This window comes from Abramis brama (genome assembly GCF_963993115.1).
Source record: "Abramis brama genome assembly, chromosome: 6".
Lineage (NCBI taxonomy): Eukaryota > Metazoa > Chordata > Actinopteri > Cypriniformes > Leuciscidae > Abramis > Abramis brama.
The window spans coordinates 25,935,995-25,955,668 of NC_139968.1; the positions used below are offsets into that span (position 1 = coordinate 25,935,995).

Sequence of the window (19,674 nt, forward strand, 5' to 3'; positions counted from 1 at the left end):
GCGCACATAGTTTTGCCGTTTACCTCACTGTTACCTCACTTTTTACATAGCGGCTGGTGAATCGGAAGTCCCGCACGTTCACAGAAAATAACATAATATACATAATACAAGTCATAGTTTAAAAAATATTGTCATTGCTACCGAACTAAACATCTCAGGAAAGCAGATATTCGGGAGCAGCGCTGAACATCCCTGGGTTAAATCAAGTAAACATTCAATGTCAACAGCGCGCCTCACTGCCTTGGCTGTAAATACTCCTGAAATGAAGAGACTTTGGGTCGGGGAAGGACAGCAAGAGAGAGAAAGAAAGAGAGGGGTTCCGCTCAGGAGGTGAAGCAGTCCAGCGAATCGAGCGAGAGATACACGTCTGCTTTGCACCGAAACGTGCTCGAGCCGTCCTGAACCAGCTCACAGCTCTGTAGGTTTGGAGAAATGTCCTTTACGCAGATGGCCTGAGGGGAATAGAACGGCAGAGTAAACCTTAGTTGCATGCGATTCTGTCTGATTGAACGCTCTTCCTAAAAACATGCTTTTTAAAATTAAGAAAACGGACAAATCAGATATCAAATATAATTCTGTCTACATTAAATCTGATTCATATAAAGTCTTTTAATGTAAAACATTTTTAAAGACTTAAAAAGTTATTTTTTTTTTGTTTGCTTTAATTGGTTCTTTAAAACAGCTTTTCCCTCATATATATTAAAGTTTTAAACGTTTAAACAATCTTTTCATCATATAAACGTTACATTAATAATATTTAATGTACATTCAAATGTTCAGGAATGTTCTGAATATATATATATTCATATTTGAATGCACATGAACTAATAATTGGTTATGCTTTTTTAATTTATCACTTTAGCAATAAGTTTTGCAAATATATACGAGAAAATTATGAAACTGTTTAATATAAGTTCATATAAATATACATACATACATACATACATAATTGAATGCAAATTAACTACAACCTAATCAACTATTATATCATGTTTATTAATTTTATTAGGCTTATTTAAAGTCTAAATTGTTTTATAAAATAAAAATTGTAAAAGTTTAAAAATATTAAAATAAAAATATATATTTTACTAAATAACATTTTAATAAACTGCCTATGTTATATATGTTTGTGTATATATAATAGGGTATTGTTTACTTTTGCTTATGTAATAGGCTATATATAATATAATAAAACGTGTTTTCATCAAATAGTTTACCATGTTTTTGAGGACTGGCGTTTGTCTGCTGCTGAGGTCGGGTATCGCGCTGTTGGAGACGCCGGGGGTCTCGCCGCTGTCCAGCGCGGATTCACCCTCAGATCTGCGCACATACGGCGACCTCCGGATCCCGGACAGCAAACCCGAGGCTCTCCCGACGGAATAGTAGCTCGGCCCGGTGGACTGCTTGTACCAGGCGTCTGTAGGATGGCTGGAGATGAGGATGGAAACAGCCACGAACACCAGCACGGATCTGACGGACTTCTCCATTGCGCACTTGACCCAAACGTGTGTTTTGATCTATGATGCCTCTTAGCTTTTGGATTGATGTTCTCCACATCTGGAGTTTATATATACCCCTCGGAGTCGTGATCTCGTTCGTCATTCCCCACTAGATGATTCATATTTCCGGCCAATAGGATTGATTTGCGCGTCTTTGAACGTTTGGAGACGGTTGGGGAGCCTTTAACGTCAGGTAGATGTGATGTATGACGAGATCATATTGTTCCTCTGTCACTGAGCCTGTCTATATTGATCAATAAACGTCTTTCTGGCGTCACAGCACAAATGAAAAAATATTTTTTTATTTTTTTAAATCCCGTGCGTAAAGACGCACACAAGCATTAACCAAAGAATAACGGTATCCAAAAATGTTAACTTGATGTAAATTAGAAGAGATTTGAATAGAAGATAATTCAATAAATACAGTAATGAATAACTGATTAAATGAAATCTAGGTAACACTTTATTTTGAGGTGACAAAGTTACACTTTACAACATGTACTTACGATGGTAATAACAGTAAATTATGCATAATTACAAATAACTAACCCTAAACCAAACCCCAACCATAACTCTACAGTAAGTACGTGTAGTTCATTAATATTACTTAGTACTTATTTGAGTGAGAACAATGTAACTACGTCACCTTAAAGTGTCTCATTAATGAATGATTTTATTATTGACTTATTGATTTCTCTGTAATTACACTTTTGGATAACCTGTTTTACAGTGTTGTCAGATTTATAAATAATTAAATGGAGAGAGCACTTTCAATATTGTATCTCAAACAGCTACAAGCTTACAATTTAAATCAATTAAAAATTATATTAAAAAATAATTTTGAAATCCTTTGGCATCTAAGGTGACATTTAAGCAATTAGCCAAAAAGTATACATATATAATAGTAAAAATAATAATTTTTAATGTTATTTAAATTATTATTATTCAAATTATTATTAATGTGAATATTTTTAATAATAATAATACAAAATAATTTTGAAATGTTGTTCCTTAGGTATCTGAGATAACATTTAAACAAGAAGCCAAAATGTAAATAATATATTATCATTATTATTAAGATGATATTTTTATTGATAATAAATATTATAATAATAATAAAAGGTAAATAACATTGATTGCCATCTGTGGCTGCTTAAAAGGAAAAATGAAGGCAGAGGACATTTAGATGGAGTCTTATTGCCTTTTTACAAACTATGGTAATGATATTTTCAAATAAAGAAAATGAGATTGACATTTTGTTATTCAAAATGTTTATTAACATTTTCAATATAAAAGCTACAAATATATTCTCAAATTAAACCATTTAAGCAGTGATTCGGAACCATAAAAGGATGAAAGTCTTTTCTTTCATTTCAGGCACTCATAGTCCGTTGTACAAGGGTCTGCACTGCGGTTCCAGCTTAGTCTCGAGAACCGCATCCGGCTCGCACACCCACGGATCCTCGGTTCTCCACTGCCACTTCAGCAGCTGCTCCCTCAGGCTCTCCAGAACCGGGGCGTATGCCGGATCACCAGCCAGATTCCGCCTCTCTGTCGGATCCGACTGGATGTCGAACAGCTCCCACCTCTCCCGGTAGTAATACTCCTTTAGAGTCTTGAACCAGCCTGTGGGCCGGCCTGACCGGGTCCGGTTTAACAGATCCTGGAAGGTTGGGGACACGTAGAAGTCCTGGTCTATAGGAAAGGGCATGCGGTAGTGAAGATTGTGCAGGAGCCGGTAGGGGCCCTGGTGGATGGAGCGCATCGGGTAATACATAGTGACCTCGTGGAGACTCTGGCTGGCGTAGACGGTGACCCAGGACGGTTCTGAGCTCAGGGCCGGGAGGAGAGACCGACCCGTCAACTCAACCGGACGACCACCCGAGAGACTGTACGACGGATACGGCAAAGAGAACCAGTCCAGTATGGTGGGAGTGATATCTGAGGGGGTGAGATGAGAGATGCTGTTTTACAGTGTCATTCAAATAGTCAGTAAATAGAAAGATCTGACCGTAAACACAGACTCAAGTACAAACAGAAAATGTTACATTAATCCGTCAGTATATAGAAAGATGAGAGTTTAAACACTGAATCAAGTGCAAAAAGGTGCAATAGTGAAGGACGCCATTTTTTTATATCGTACGAATAACTTGCGGTTCGTACAAATAAAAAATGTTGTTGCGTTGGCAATTTCATACAAATATATATTTTTTCACATTTGCAATAATCTGTAAGTAAATAGAAAGATATGAGTTTAATCACTGAATCAAGTGCAAAAAAGGTGCAATAGTGAGGGACGCCATTTTTTTATATCGTTCGAACAACGTGCGATTCGTACAAATAGAAAATGATGTTACATTGGCAATTTCATAAAAATAGAGAAACTTTTTAATAATCTGTCAGTAAATAGACAGAAATGACCTTAAACACTGAATCAAATGCAAAAAAGGTGCAATAGTGAGGGACGCCATTTTTTTTTGTACGAACAACTTGCGATTCGTACAAATAGAAAATGTTGTTACATTGGGAATAATCTGTCAGTAAATAGAAAAATATGACTTAATACACTGAATCAAGTGCAAAAAGGTGCAATAGTGAGGGACGCCATTTTTTTATATCGTACGAACAACGTGCGATTCGTACAAATAGAAAATTATGTTACATTGGCAATTTCATAAAAATAGAGAAACTTTTTAATAATCTGTCAGTAAATAGACAGAAATGACCTTAAACACTGAATCAAATGCAAAAAAGGTGCAATAGTGAGGGACGCCATTTTTTTATATCGTACGAACAACGTGCGATTCGTACAAATAGAAAATGATGTTACATTGGCAATTTCATAAAAATAGAGAAACTTTTTAATAATCTGTCAGTAAATAGACAGAAATGACCTTAAACACTGAATCAAATGCAAAAAAGGTGCAATAGTGAGGGACGCCATTTTTTTTTTCCGTACGAACAACTTGCGATTCGTACAAATAGAAAATGTTGTTACATTGGGAATAATCTGTCAGTAAATAGAAAAATATGACTTAATACACTGAATCAAGTGCAAAAAGGTGCAATAGTGAGGGACGCCATTTTTTTATATCATACGAACAAGCTGCGATTCGTAAAAGTAGAAATTGCCACACACACACACTATATTGTTTTTAAAAATCTGCACGAAAAACTTGCTTCAGAAAAAAAAGAAATTGTCGTTCACGATACGGCACATTGGTAACACTGTCAACTCAAAACAGAAAAAAAACAAAGAACAAATTTGAAAGATGTTCTTTTTTCAGCGTAGTTCAAATAATTAGAAAAACAAATAAGCATCATACAGATGTACTGTATGCTGATACAAATGTGTCATTCAGTAGAGAGTTGTTCCATGATCTGGCCTCAAAACAGGAACAAGTGCATGAAGGTGTAGTGTGGTATTAAAACTAGGCGTACAGCACCACCTAGTGGTTAAAGCAGTTACAGCACATCTCCAGACCATGAAGGACTTTGTTCTGTTTACACGTGTGAAGAATAATCAAACAGTGATTGGCTCTTACCCAGCAGACTGACGTAGGCCTGGCTGATCTGTCCCCAGCGCTGCCGGTGTTCAGGTGAGGACACCAGCATGGGTTCCTTCACACCTGAGCCGTACAGGTTAGTGCGTCCGTTGGGGAACGGAATTCCGTTATCCGAGCTGTATATCACCAGAGTGTCATTTTCAAATCCCGCATCCCGTAGTTCTTGAAGAACCAAACCAATACCTTTGAAAAAAAACAACAGAAATTTATGAAAATCTACACAAGCTAATATTTTCATATTAGTGTGAATGACATAAAATATTAACCTTGGTCCAGCCGGCTGACCGTTGTGTACTGGGCCGCTATATCCGCCCTTGCCGCGGGAGTGTCCGGAATAAAGTACGGAACCTAGTTAGATATTAAGAGACTGATGGTTGGGAACTTCAGCTAATGACTTTTTACATTTTTCTTTATTTGTAAGGCTCACCTTAACCTGGTCTGGAGAGTAATACTTCGGCCGCCAATCCGGAATTCTTCCCATTCCGCTCTCTCCATTCCCAAACTTTTCACAGAACATTCCATACTGAGGCTGGGAATGGCCACAGCGGTGAGGATCATGGAACGCCACGTAGAGGAAGAACGGACGTTCCTCTTCCGTCCCACTTCTCTCCGCCTTCTGGCTCTGGAAGAACTTCCGAACAAGGAGCTTGATCTTGGTGATATTCCGACCGACCTGCAGCACGGAATTGGTCTCTTCTGTGTAGGCGAAATCGAACGGGTATACGGGGCCCGGACCGACGTGTTTCTTCCCGATGATTCCTTTCCAAAGAAAAGCAATCATGAATCTGAAAAATTCCACATTTTTTCAAGATTTTCCAAGATTCACATAAGCTTATTTGCTTTCTGTACTGGCTTTTTGCATCCATTAAGCACAAAAGGTTGTGCAAAATTTGTACTGAAACGTTTTCTTACGATAGGCACATATTCGTTCAAACCGTTTTTTCCCAACAATTCCTTTCCAAAGAAGTCAATCACGAATTTGTAAAATTCCACATTTTTCCAATATTCACTCGTTTCAAATGACCTTCATGCTTCTTTCTAATAGGCTAATAGTACATTTTTTTCGTACAAATTCAAATGAAATCGCCACTTCGTAACCAACATTGTAACATTGTAACATTGTAACGTTGTAACGTTTTCCTGTGAGATCTGGTTGCTCGGCTCCGTTTCCATTCCCCTTCAAATTGCGCAAATTGAAATTGAAAATACGGAAATGGAAACGCGTCAATTTTGCAAAAACTCCCATAAATCGCAAACAAGTTTTTACGCTCGCATGAGGTGATTTTTGAGGCAATTTAAAAAAGTCATTATTTGCAAAACTGCAATGGAATTTTTTTAAATTTACATTTACAGGCTTTCCTTACCATCAATGTTCTTGGATAACACTCCTACGTCTCCTTGATTAAAAATAATGGCTAGTGCTGTTGCTGCAATATACATAAACCTACCAACATCACTTGCCATGATTTTTGAATGACTTATCATGAGAGGAAAATTTTTGTTTTAGTAACATAACAACGGTTACGGTAGTAACATAACAACATAACAATGGAAACGCCGTTACTTCACAATCGTTTTTTTAAATCAACATTTAGCAAAAGTTTTGCGCAAATCTGTAATGGAAACCAGGCTAATGTGTCGTTTGGCCTAAAATACAAAAATGAGCCGCAAAAGGTGTATGAGCGAGATTTTTGTTTCAGAGTTGTACGAATCTGTCATTCAGTCAGGAGTTTTATTATCTGGCCTCAAACACAGAAAGTGCATGAAGGTGCAGTGTTGTAATAAAAAAGTGTTTTTCTGATTTATTTTCATGGATCTTCATCATACCTGTGTGGATGTTGGCTTGATTCAGGAGGAGAGGAAGACTGCGCACTCCATCAAATGAGTTAAAGTGATGAACTCCCTGATGCAGGCCGTACATCCCGTTCTGGTGCTGTTGATCAGGGAAAGAGAAGTTTAAGGCAAGTTTATCCATTAGTTTGGGCTAAAAAAAAAAGTGACTTTTACATGCTGGTTACCTGTGGTAGTCCAGTCAGGATGGTGGAACGGCTTGGTGAGCAGCTGCTGACGGAGGTGAAGGCGTTCTTGAAGATCACGCTGCGCTCAGAAAGAGCCCGAAGATGAGGTGTCTGGACCACAGTGTTGTTGTAGACATCCGTCTCGAACCCACCATCATCAGCTGCCAGAACATGACAAATTTACACTGCAAAGGTGGCACAGAGGCGCTTCTGAGCTGCCATTTAAGTGGCTTTTTAATAAGTGGCTTGTTAATAAAAAAACAGACTGTTTAATGCTTCCAGAGGTGGCATGAATGCATTTACACAGCAAATATAACTGTATACTGTGATGCTAGTGGCTAAGGTGCGTCTGAGCTGGCATAATTTAGTCTGGCTTTTATGCGGCATTGCCTCTTTACTCTGAATTTTGAGCAGGAACAGAGCAGCCTGTGTCGCCTATTGACGCATTGACACATCGTTAATATAACATAGCAACAAATCAAACATCATAACAATATAGAAATATTGTCGAATCAGTATTTACAAATACACATAATTGTGTTTTTCTACACACCAATGATGAGAAGCACATTTCTTCTTCTGCACTCTCCTATATCACAACAAACCAGGAAACACAACAGAGTCCACCCGAACAAAAACGACATGTTAGAGTCATTTGCCTCGCACACCTCCTGTAATGTTATAAAAGCAAACGGAAAAGTCTTTAGAACTTTTGTTTACACTCAGCGAGACTAACTTCCGCCATCCATGTGAGTCCATCACATGACCACGATCAGCTGACGCAAAGCTTCAGCCAATCGCGTCGCGCGTCGCTGCCAACGTCACGAAGGTCTGTTTTTCAGTCTGTCAAAAAAACCGCGATACACGTCAAAAGTGCTTTGATTTCAACGAGTATCTTTATGTTTTTGATGTATATAATGAAATTACTTCCGTGGAATGTGTCCACTCCGATGAAGCACGAGGCTCGAAGTCATTTCTAAGGTTTGATCTTTAACTTCAATTTGCATTGTGGCTCTGATCATTGATCTCATCTAGTTTGGTTTGTAAATACGATTTCTAAACAGTTTTTGAACGATATTATATTAATATTATTTATTATTTATGTGTTTTTTCAGATACTTATTCTTCGATTTACCCCGTGGTTTCATAAAGTACACTGGATACTCAAATCATGTGATTCTTTTGAAATATCATAAAATCATATGACTCCTGTCAAAACTCTGCAGTAATCAGTTTTTAAGGGTATATAGCCTATATATAAAACATAAACTAAGAATTAACCATAATTCTACAGCATTTATTAATCTTAGTTAATGTTAATTTCAACATTTACTAATACATCATTAAAATCAAAAGCTTTTTTTTTAACAGTAGTCAATACAATGTGAACAAACATGAAGGACTGTATTTTTTAACAAAGATTAATAAATACTGTAACAAATGCACTGCTAATTGTTAGTTCATGTTAGTTAATAGTACATCAACAAATTAGACCTTATTGTAAAGTGTTACTGAAAAACTTTTTATTAAAAATAGGCCTCACATACTATGCAAAATGTTTTTGATAGATATTAAAAGAGTGATGAAAAGTGTTTGAATCATGTTATCAAGCATTTTATGTCTTGTAGTTTCACAGGTTTACTTTCACTAAACACTTATGGAGGAATGTTTCAGGATCTAGAGGGTTTGAACACCACACGGCCCAGGAGAGCTTGTTTGCACACGAGATCCAGTGCTCCACCCTTCCCACACCCTTGAATAATAAAACGTCCCGGATGAAGCAGGACAGCTCTTTGTGTTCCTCTTGACTGATGGTGGATCTGAAGATCTGATGGAGGCTCTGACAGGAATCCGCTGGAATGCCGCCCTGCGCTCTTGTTTCCCCATCCTCTCCTGGCTGCCCAGGTATAACCTGACGTGTGTGAAGATGGACGTGATCGCCGGTGTGACGGTGGGGTTGACCACGGTTCCTCAGGCGCTGGCCTATGCCGAGGTGGCTGGTTTACCTGTGCAGGTGAGAACATTCACGTCCTCTCACACACTCAGTTTGGGGAAGGTTTTCTTGAGACGCTGTTTCTGTGTTTTTCAGTACGGTCTGTATTCTGCGTTCATGGGTTGTTTCGTCTACTGTATATTTGGCACGTCGAAAGACATCACGCTGGGCCCGACAGCCATCATGTCGCTGCTGTGTTCGGGGTATATCGGTGGAGATCCTGTGTTTGCCGTGGTGCTCACCTTGTTGTGTGGCGTCATCCAGGCGGGAATGGCTTTACTGAGGCTGGGTAAGATGGAAAATGGGGTTAATGTTTACATTTAAGCCATATTTTCGCTCTATGTTGGTGTGACTCTATGGTGTAAAATCTAAGTTAGATAGTCTGTTTGGTTAATGTAGTGTTAGTATTGTTGCAGTCATGTGTTACTTAAGCATGGCTAAAGTAGCAGACTCAGCTGTCTGTAAATCAGAACCATCTTGAAAACAGGAAGTTGGTGTTTTTTTCACTCTCACAGAACTATCAGATTGTATTACTTCCTGTGCAACTTCCTGTTCTTGCCTTTAAGCCGCACGCTAAAATATAGCAATGGTTTTTTAAGAGCGTGGTAGCTGAGGTTGTGGAAGTGGCTGAATTACATAACTAATAGATGAAGTTCATAAATCTTTACCGCAGATGATACTCAACAACAGAAATATGTTGTGTATCATTTATAGTTTGCATAAGAAATGTAAAAATCTAAAATTAACAATAATAATAATAGTAATTATTATAATTATATTCGAATTTTGAGCTCTTTTCATTTGCATTTTCAGTGATAATATATTAAATGTAATTTGTATATATATATATATATATTTATAAATTATTAATAATATAAACAATTATTATTATTATTATTACTACTACTATTATTGTTATTCTATAATTTATATCAGCACATTTTCAATGTGTTGTAGCGTTGTAATAAAAAAAATTAAAATTTAAAAAATAAGTTAAATATTAAGCACCTTTTAATTGTATTTTAGCTTTAAAATTTAAAATACAAAAAAACCCAAGATTAATCAAAAAAGCTGAGAGAAATATATATACATAATAATAAAAGTATTTATATATATCATTTTAACATTATCCAGTTATTATTTTTATTTTTATTATAACATTTTGGGAACTTTTTAACTCTTTAAGCATGTTGTAGCTTTATAATTAAATGAAAATTAATTAATAAATAATATACTATCCCAAAAAATGAAATTTAATATTTGTGATTTCAGAGATAATATATTAAATAAAATATATATATATATTATAATAATTAACATAATAAACATTTTAAAACTTTTCATAATTGTGTCGTAGCTTTATAATTAAATGAAAATTAATTAATTAATTCATGAAAAAAAGCTCAATTAAATGTTTGCGACTTTTTTTTGGATGTGTTTTATTACGGTCAGTCACCTGATCTGCTGTTGATTTCTTCTTCATTAGGGTTCCTCTTGGACTTCATCTCATATCCAGTAATCAAAGGCTTCACCTGTGCTGCGGCCGTCACTATCGGCTTCGGCCAGGTCAAGGTGAGAGTCTCTGATGCCTCTTTTCATTTTAGTTGGATATATCTTGAATGTCCTTGAAGATTTGTGAAGAGTTTTTGTGCCCTGTGTCAATCCTCTCCACTCGTTCTGCAGAATATTCTGGGTCTGAAGGAGATTCCACAGCAGTTCTTCCTGCAGGTTTACTACACCTTCCACAAGATCCCTGAGGCCAGGTGAGCACACATATACTGGATGTGTTTGACCAATGAGCTCTCACCATTTTCTTATCCCGGTAGTGTTAAAGTGCCACTATTATGCTATTTTAAAGTCTCCTAATTTTGTTTTGGAGTTCACCTACAACAGGTTTAAATGCATTCAAGGTCAAAAAACACTTTAATTGTCTGAAACGGTTCAATAAAGGATTCAGTCTCTCTAAACCCCTATTTTCTTGTTGATTGATCTGATTGGTCAGATGACCCAGTCTGTTGTGATTGGTCTACTCTGCTCTGATTGGTCAGATGACCCAGTCTGTTGTGATTGGTCTACTCTGCTCTGATTGGTCAGATGACCCAGTCTGTTGTGATTGGTCTACTCTGCTCTGATTGGTCAGATGGCCCAGTCTTTTGTGATTGGTCTACTCTGCTCTGATTGGTCAGATGGCCCAGTCTGTTGTGATTGGTCTACTCTGCTCTGATTGGTCAGATGACCCAGTCTGTTGTGATTGGTCTACTCTGCTCTGATTGGTCAGATGACCCAGTCTTTTGTGATTGGTCTACTCTGCTCTGATTGGTCAGATGGCCCAGTCTTTTGTGATTGGTCTACTCTGCTCTGATTGGTCAGATGGCCCAGTCTGTTGTGATTGGTCTACTCTGCTCTGATTGGTCAGATGACCCAGTCTTTTGTGATTGGTCTACTCTGCTCTGATTGGTCAGATGACCCAGTCTGTTGTGATTGGTCTACTCTGCTCTGATTGGTCAGATGGTCCAGTCTGTTGTGATTGGTCTACTCTGCTCTGATTGGTCAGATGACCCAGTCTGTTGTGATTGGTCTACTCTGCTCTGATTGGTCAGATGGCTGAATTTGACATCCAGATCTTCCTCAGCACTTGATACACAGTGATACGAACAGTAACGGTGTCAGTTTTACCGTATTAATTCGAGCTCAAGTCCTCATCCTTGGGAAGTACAGCAAAGTAGATTAGCAGCATGTCTTCTCGACATGTCGACAACACAAACCAAACTCTTCCAGTCTCAGCTACAACTACAGTGTTTGAGGGTCAAAGTAGACATTCATGGGCAGTCAATGAACACCATAGGCTGATATCATGCAAATGTGTTACAAACCTACATAGGTTAATGCCAGAAGTAAGACTGGATTGACTGTCGACTTGATTCTTTCTTTTGGGAGACAATAACTCTGTTTATCTGCTTTGATCTTTGAAACTTTGCAGACATTTTACTTTCACAAACAACTATATTACACACTACATGAAAGGAAATATCTGAAAAAGCATAATAGGGCACTTTAAATAATCTGTTCTAAGTCATCTAAATGATCTCTGTTCTCAGAGTCGGAGATGTGATTCTGGGCCTGTGCTGTCTGTTCTTCCTGATCATGATGACGCTGATGAAGAATACTTTGGGTTCTGCTGAAGATGAGGCTCCTTCCCTTGTCCGATCAGCTCGAGGGCTGGTGTGGAGTATAGCTACTAGTGAGTGCTTTGTGAAGTCTTTGTGAATCTATAAATGAACTGACAATTATTTAGGGACGTCCTTCTTGTGTCCGCAGTCCGGAACGCTCTGGTCGTCGTAGCGGCGACGGCTGTAGCGTATTCCTCAGAGGTCACGGGACACCATTTCTTCAGTCTCACCGGGAAAACCGCCAAAAGACTCCCTCCTTTCAAAGCCCCGCCCCTTTCAGAGACCATAGCCAATGGCACGGTGATTACTTTCAGTGACATCGCAAAGGTGAGATATAGTAGTGTAGTTTGTGATAAAAAGATTTCAGTTTTTGATGCTAAGGACCCCTATCAAAAAAAGTGTACCCTATACTCTGATGCTGCTTAATGTAGAATATTTCCATTGTTTTGAAATTGAAAAACAAAGAAATTATTATAAATAAATAAAAAGTGTACCCTAAAAAGATCAAATACTGCCCAATTATATTAAGAAATTCATTATACCAGTAGATTGAGATAATAAAGATTATTCTTGTTTTCAGTAAAAAAAGTTTAGAAAAGATATAATACAATACAATTATATTTAATTTAGATTTATAATTAAAAATCTAAATGATCTAAACACATGAAATGTTATATTGTACATATAAAATGTTAAATATTTAAACATTAAAAATATTGAAATATTCATTAAATGTAAAATAAATCTTAAAATAATATATGTTCTTAATATTACATTATTTTACAAATATTTTAAAGTTTTATATTGTCACTGACTGTACTAAGTCCCATTAAATATATTCTTCTACGTACTGTTAATGTCAGATGTATAAACGTTTAAAATAAAAACAAAACAAAATTGTGATTATTTTTCTAATATTAAAAACTAGTTCTGTGAATAGAATAGAAGAATAAAATATTTTGTAATATTACCGGTATATTTTAAAAGCACCCTCTAGCACCTCCTGGTGGACCCCAAAATATTGAACTGTCATATAACACTACAATACAGAATAGTATATCATAGTACCAGTGAAGTATATGTGACATTTTAGAGATTTTAAGTGGCTAATCAAGTAGAATAGTGATCATTACTGACCAATCAGTTGTATTTTCTCAGGATTTAGGTGGCGGTCTGGCTGTCATTCCTTTAATGGGCGTTTTAGAGAGCATCGCTATTGCAAAGGCATTCGGTAAGAGCTTATTTTCTTTAAAATACCCCTAGAAGTGTCCTTACTTCTATATATAAACACAGACACTGTTAGGATTCATTTTACTGTCTTTTCTTCATTCCAGGCAGCCAGAATAACTACCGAATTGATGCCAACCAAGAGCTCTTTGCCATCGGTGAGAGTTTCTGCTCCCTTATTAGGTTTTAACAGAGTATAAATGGGTCGTTTCTCATCGCAATGATGTTCCTGCAGGTCTCACAAACATCATGGGCTCGTTTGTGTCGGCGTATCCCGTCACGGGCAGCTTCGGAAGGTCTGTCTGCATGCTAAACACTTACAGTATTTTACACATTCTTTAGTGTGTAATGTTGCAGTTTGAGCATGAAAAAGGTCTACAAAGTACAAAGTCACTCTTGAGAGAGTTATTCTCTATCAGCGTGAACTGTTTGTGAACTCCCTGAAACGCCTCAATTGTAGTCTTTAGTTTTCTTCCGGGAACGTACACGTCACAATATTCCTCATTTACATAATTCCCGCCCAAGGCATATGCAACATAAAGGGGCGGGGCCTGAATGAGTTGAGATAGTAGTGCGTTACGGTAAGGGGCGTGGCTTTTCCCAAACACACTCGAAGTTCTTGACCAATCACAACAGTGATACAGCTGACCAATCAGAGCACATTGAGCTTTTCAGAAGGAGGGGCTTCATAGAGACACGGATTGTTACTGACAGACTGGGAAGAGAGGTGCTGCAACAATGTCAAATATGTGAAAAATTGTAAATTCTTGGTTTGTTCTTCACTTTGTAAGTGTTTTATGTGGCGTTTTCTGACAGAACGGCTGTTAACTCTCAGACCGGAGTGAGAACGCCGGCTGGAGGGATTGTCACAGGTGACACTCACACTTTTGTGATGCTGTTGACATTTATAATATGCATAGCGTCTGAAAGTCTGTATCTGTCCGCAGGTGTTATAGTGCTGCTGTCGCTGGCGTTCCTCATGCCGCTGTTCTTCTTCATCCCTAAAGCGTCGCTCGCTGCCGTCATCATCTGTGCCGTGAGTCCCATGATGGACTTCAGAGTGCCTGTCCAGCTCTGGAGAGTCAAGAGTGAGACATCACATTATATATAAATATCAAATATAATATACTGTATAATAAGTATGTAAATAGAAGTATATAAGTATGTAAAATATATATAAAATATATATTAAAAAAAGTATATATTGAAATATGTATATAGTATCGGATTTGAATTTGCTTATGCTTTTATTTCTTTTTTATTCTTTCTTTCATTGTTTCTCTCAGGACTTGATCTGGTGCCGTTCTTGGTGACGTTTCTGGTGAGTTTCTGGGAGGTGCAGTACGGCATTGTGGGAGGTGTTGCTGTTTCTGCTCTCATGCTGTTGTACATCATGGCCCGACCTAAAGTGAAGGTGAGTTTAAAGTGTTGAAATAGCTGTATACGATATGTCAACTGTGAGCCGCAAATGAAGGACTTTTATTCCAGAAATGCACTTTCTGTTTGAGATTTGGCATGTGTGCAAGTAGAAATTACCATAAAATTAACAATTTATGCAAAATGTATTAAAGCGTAGACTCAAAAAATCAAATAAGATGCAATTATATTAATAAATAAATAAATAAATAATTTATAATAGGACTGTCAGTAGATTAAAATAATCATAGCTATTATAGTTTCTTTTAATTATGTAATACAATTAAATAGTATTTAATTATATTATAATTAAGAATAGAAATTATTCGAGTCATTTAAAACATTTAACATTGTGTGTGTGAATATATATATATATGTGTGTAAAAAATGTCAATATTAAGTATTAAAGCATTAGTTATATATATTAGTGTATACACAAATAATAATAATTCTAGTTCAAAGACATGCAATTATACTTAATTTATAAAATATTTACATTTTTTAAATATTACAAATTTATATTTGTTTATATAATGAATAGGTATATATAAATATTTTTAAGATTTATATAAAGTTAAGTATTTATATATTAAAAATAAAATGATATATATATATATATATATATATATATATATATACTTAAATATTAAAACATATTATTTAACTATTATTCAATAATACAATAAAATATTTATGATTTTGTAAAAAAGTTAAATGCATTTCAATTGCAGTTTGTAGAAAAAAAAAGATTAATCTATTAAAATATTATTCTGTTGCTTCGAAAGAAAAGGAAATGAATGGTATATTTATTTCAAAATAAATACGTAATGAAGTGTGATGTGTGAAAATGTCACCTGTTGTAAGACGAGCCGCATGCAGCCGTCAGTCAGAGTCAGGTGTTGCTGGTGTGTGTTCAGGTGTCTGATCACGGTGTGGCAGTTCTAGAGTTGGACAGTGGGCTGAACTTCCCCGTGACGGAGCATCTCAGCAGACTCGTGTACACACACGCTCTTCATGGTGAGACGCACACACGCACACACATGCTTTCATTCCCTCGGCTCATGTCCTTGAGTGCTCATGCTCTGGTGTGTGTCGTCTGGCAGCGTCTCCGCCGCGGTGTCTGGTTCTCGACTGCTCTCATGTCAGCTCTATAGACTTCACTGTAGTCCATGAACTCAATGAACTGCTCAAACAGTTCCAGATAACGGGACTATCAATGATCTTCGCTGGACTAAAGGTAGAGTTTATCATCAACAGAACAAAGTTAACATCTTCATTTATGACATTAAGATCAGCAATAAACACATTTACTAAAAATTAGGTAATATAAAATCAATTCATATAGATTAAGTCATATAGATATTAATTAATATATATTAATTCATTATATATATTATATTTAAATGTTTATTTTTTTACCCTTTTACAAAAAAAACCCAAATAATCATGGTTATTTTTACATTCACAGCTTTTAAAAAGGGCATTTAGCATTTTTTTAATATACATTTTTTAAAAATAGATAAAGATTATATTATAGAAATATTATATTAAAATAGATAAAATAATGAAAAATAAATTATAAGTAAATTTAAAATATGATGCATATATTTTATATTTAATTAAGAATTTAATTATTAACAAATAAGGAAATAAATAATTTGAGTCATTTGAAAAGCATTCAACATGGCATCTATATAAATTATAAAATAATGTAAAGTTGAAAAAACTTGAGCTTATTTACAATAAAAAACATATAAAAAAACAACATAAAACAATTATTTTATAATTAAGAATATTTATTATTTAAGGCATTTATAACACATTTAATATTATATTGTGTATAGAATTTTTACTATTTCTTTTAAAAATACAACTTAATGTTTAATGCATTTGGGAAAAAATATAATATTGTAATTTTATATTTAAATGTATTTATATCACATTAAAATAAATAATGTAAAAGCAAAATAAAATAATCATGAATTCGAAAAAAAAAAAAATACAATAAATGAAAAATAAAAATAAGTCTAATAAATGTATATTTAATAAAGAATTATATTATATTTTATTTCTATAAATGTCAAGTTTTCTTGATCTCTCTCTCTTTTTCTCTGTCTCAGCCGTCAGTATTAAAGGTGTTGCTGACGGCTGATCTTCCAGTTTTCAGACACACGGACAGTGTGGACGAGGCACTGCAGCTTCTGACCGGTATCATTCACTATGACCAACAATTCTCACAACCAATCACAGACCTGATCTGATCATGTATCAGCGCCTGAATACCTCAAACCTCTGATGATTGGCCACATAAAATACTTTGCACACACCTTTGACCAATCAGCACTCAGGAAGAAAGACTTTGATGAAAACTGTTGGGAGCAAAGTTACATAATGTAATGTTCATGATGACCAAATGATGTTTTTGCACTCAAAATTGTGGTACAACTTTATTTTGTAGTTGTTTTGTTTTAAACTTTGAATCACATGTATAATACTATGTAATTTTATGAACATGCACTTATTCTAAACACTAGAAAGAATCAAATATTCAGTGCTTTTGGATAAAAAGCACGGCTCCAAAATGATATACTCTCTCTGCAGTTTATAGTACTTACTGCTTATTAATAAGAATGTTTACAATGGATTGTAAGTTTACATTTAATTTCTTGATGAAACTGAATGTCCATTAGGACTCTGTACTGACCCAGATGAAACAGACATTTACACTGCAGAATCACTCAAATGTCTCTTTTGATATTAAACTGACATAATCTACTATGGCTATGTTTGAATATTTTTTTTTTTGTATATGTATAAATGTCCAAATTATTATAAATGTAATATTCAATTATATTTAGATTTAAAGATCTATATTCAAATCTTTCAATAGACAGGCAACAGATGGATAGACATTTAGACTATTTTAACTGCATTAAAAATATGTATGTGTAAAAGTCTATAGATGATATAATGATAGGTTATATATATTTATATATATATAATAGCAACATAAATTTTTATTTTTATATACCAATTTTTTTACATTTTGTATATGTATATTAATATTAATATATATGTATGTATGTAAATATATATATACACACACATACATACACACTTTTACATATACATATTTAATATATATAATTTTATTTTAAATATGTATATGTAAAAGTATGTATGCATATATATATATATATATAGCCACATAGATCATACATATAACATTTTTATTTTTATATACATAATTGTTACATTTTGTACACATAAATATCTGTAAATATGTTCTTCATGCCTATGCCCCTGGTATAAAATATCATTCTCTTGTGGAAGTTCGTGCTCTTTTTCAAACACTAGAGGGCGGTATTTTGCTTCTGTAGTTACCAGTATAGTTCAGGCCCAGTAAACTGGGATCGGTGGAGTTCTTCAGATCAGTCTGTTTTGTCTTATGCTGAACTGAAGCGGTGTATTTACTGACATCTTTAGCCAATAATGTCCTGACATTACCAGCAAAAAGAGTGCAAATATCTTTATCAGTTCATTCACATAAAACTATATTGTTTCCCTTAGGCCTATTTCTAACCACTTGATAATTTAAGTGCCAGTGACTTCTCTGCTGTATTAATGTTTAATCAAACATGTGATCTGTATGACTTTGCTACGAATAAAAGCCACAGGAATCACTCTTAAATTGTGACAGTGAACATTTCTGCCACTTTTGACGGCTAATAAAAACAAAACACGTTCATAAACCAAGAAAGCTATTATTCTGTACTTTAATAGTCGTTGTGGCTGTAGGCCTACGTTTGTCTCTTCCCCGCAGGCATAAAACTGACTCACAGCGGTACACACCTGCTGAAAAGTTAATAAACCAAGAATAAACACGGTTTTATAACAGTCTCACCTGAAACTTGCCTTGAGCAAACAGTCGTCACACTGGTAAACACATCTTCAGGGAGTCTGAGACGCTGTCGTATTTACATCGATAGACTTATTTATCATATTCAGTGTCGTCAAACGCCCTCGTGACTGCCATTTTATGCCGTGATCACGAGTGTTGTGTGTGTTTCTCTGTAAAGGTTAATTTAAAATATATATATATATAATAATAATGATAATAATAATAATTTGGGGTCACGTCACGTCTTCACACGCGGGCTCGAGCATGACGTGCTCTGCTGCTCGTCCCCGTCCGTCTCAGGCTGTGCTGTAATTGCTGAGAGTTTAATCTCACTCCACTGGCTTCTCGATAGGTTGCAAATTTGGAGTGCCAAATATAGCAGGGCTGTGTGCTGAATCTGAAGCCGAACTGTGAACCTATTTCACACCAGGCTGAAGGATCACATGAGAGAAGCTGACTTGGAATTAATAGGCCTAATCTTATCTAAACCAAGATATGTAGGTAATTGGAGACTATTCTGATCTAAAATGAGACACTTTTCTAAATGGGCCCATTATAATTTGGGCCCATAATGATCTGTATTATGTTTTAATTATAATATTGATTGTGAATAGACTTGATATGGTTGTAAACACTGTAAACAATTATTTTCATGATTTGTTATCACAACTTTTTTCTTTTGTCAAATCAACTTAGATGTGGTTCAGATAACATAATATTTTGAGTTTGTATTAATAAAACCATTCTCCTTCATTGTATTAACTCAAATTTTAATTTGAATGAACTCAAAATGTTAAGGCAACCAGGTAACTTACTAAGTTAAACCAACAATAATGCATTTTCTAAAGGATCTTTTTGTAGAATTTCTTAGACCCACACACAAT

The 19,674-nt window shown here is 35.4% G+C and overlaps 3 protein-coding genes across 4 annotated transcripts; 1 reads left to right on the forward strand and 2 right to left on the reverse strand.

Annotated features, from left to right (window-relative positions):
• Positions 1–184: 184 nt before the first annotated feature.
• Positions 185–1,553, reverse strand: npb (neuropeptide B). Its single transcript, XM_084117560.1, has 2 exons — positions 1,218–1,553; positions 185–452 (listed from the first exon to the last, which is right to left on the reverse strand). The coding sequence occupies exons 1-2, from the start codon at positions 1,485–1,487 to the stop codon at positions 324–326; spliced, it is 399 nt and encodes a 132-aa protein (XP_083973686.1). The 5' UTR covers positions 1,488–1,553; the 3' UTR covers positions 185–323.
• A 1,200-nt stretch (positions 1,554–2,753) lies between these two features.
• sgsh (N-sulfoglucosamine sulfohydrolase (sulfamidase)) lies at positions 2,754–7,857 on the reverse strand. The gene is made up of 7 exons (XM_084117867.1): positions 7,637–7,857; positions 7,084–7,244; positions 6,893–6,998; positions 5,493–5,824; positions 5,332–5,413; positions 5,045–5,248; positions 2,754–3,440 (listed from the first exon to the last, which is right to left on the reverse strand). The coding sequence occupies exons 1-7, from the start codon at positions 7,725–7,727 to the stop codon at positions 2,881–2,883; spliced, it is 1,536 nt and encodes a 511-aa protein (XP_083973993.1). The 5' UTR covers positions 7,728–7,857; the 3' UTR covers positions 2,754–2,880.
• Positions 7,858–7,882: 25 nt separating this feature from the next.
• slc26a11 (solute carrier family 26 member 11) lies at positions 7,883–17,665 on the forward strand. Of its 2 annotated transcripts, XM_084117869.1 has the most exons (17): positions 7,883–8,064; positions 8,199–8,325; positions 8,712–9,097; positions 9,173–9,365; positions 10,563–10,648; positions 10,760–10,839; positions 12,175–12,317; positions 12,395–12,573; positions 13,405–13,477; positions 13,581–13,631; positions 13,709–13,769; positions 14,290–14,345; positions 14,421–14,561; positions 14,760–14,887; positions 15,807–15,906; positions 15,993–16,126; positions 17,010–17,665. In XM_084117869.1, the coding sequence occupies exons 3-17, from the start codon at positions 8,915–8,917 to the stop codon at positions 17,148–17,150; spliced, it is 1,749 nt and encodes a 582-aa protein (XP_083973995.1). In that variant the 5' UTR covers positions 7,883–8,064; positions 8,199–8,325; positions 8,712–8,914; the 3' UTR covers positions 17,151–17,665. The 2 variants fall into 2 exon arrangements, with proteins under 2 accessions (XP_083973995.1, XP_083973994.1); XM_084117868.1 differs by lacking the exon at positions 8,199–8,325.
• The last annotated feature ends 2,009 nt before the right edge of the window (positions 17,666–19,674 follow it).

Bases quoted from the DNA above. Each gene is read 5' to 3' on its own strand.
- npb (XM_084117560.1), bottom strand. From the start codon at position 1,487: ATGGAGAAGTCCGTCAGATCCGTGCTGGTGTTCGTGGCTGTTTCCATC. The intron at 453-1,217 runs GTAAACTATTTG...TATTCCCCTCAG, and splicing joins CGCCAGTCCTCAAAAACATG to GCCATCTGCGTAAAGGACAT.
- sgsh (XM_084117867.1), bottom strand. From the start codon at position 7,727: ATGTCGTTTTTGTTCGGGTGGACTCTGTTGTGTTTCCTGGTTTGTTGT. The intron at 5,414-5,492 runs GTGAGCCTTACA...ATATCTAACTAG, and splicing joins ACTCTCCAGACCAGGTTAAG to GTTCCGTACTTTATTCCGGA. The intron at 3,441-5,044 runs GTAAGAGCCAAT...TCACCCCCTCAG, and splicing joins GGCCTACGTCAGTCTGCTGG to ATATCACTCCCACCATACTG.
- slc26a11 (XM_084117869.1), top strand. From the start codon at position 8,915: ATGGAGGCTCTGACAGGAATCCGCTGGAATGCCGCCCTGCGCTCTTGT. The intron at 13,632-13,708 runs GTGAGAGTTTCT...ATGTTCCTGCAG, and splicing joins CCAAGAGCTCTTTGCCATCG to GTCTCACAAACATCATGGGC. The intron at 14,562-14,759 runs GTGAGACATCAC...TGTTTCTCTCAG, and splicing joins CCAGCTCTGGAGAGTCAAGA to GACTTGATCTGGTGCCGTTC.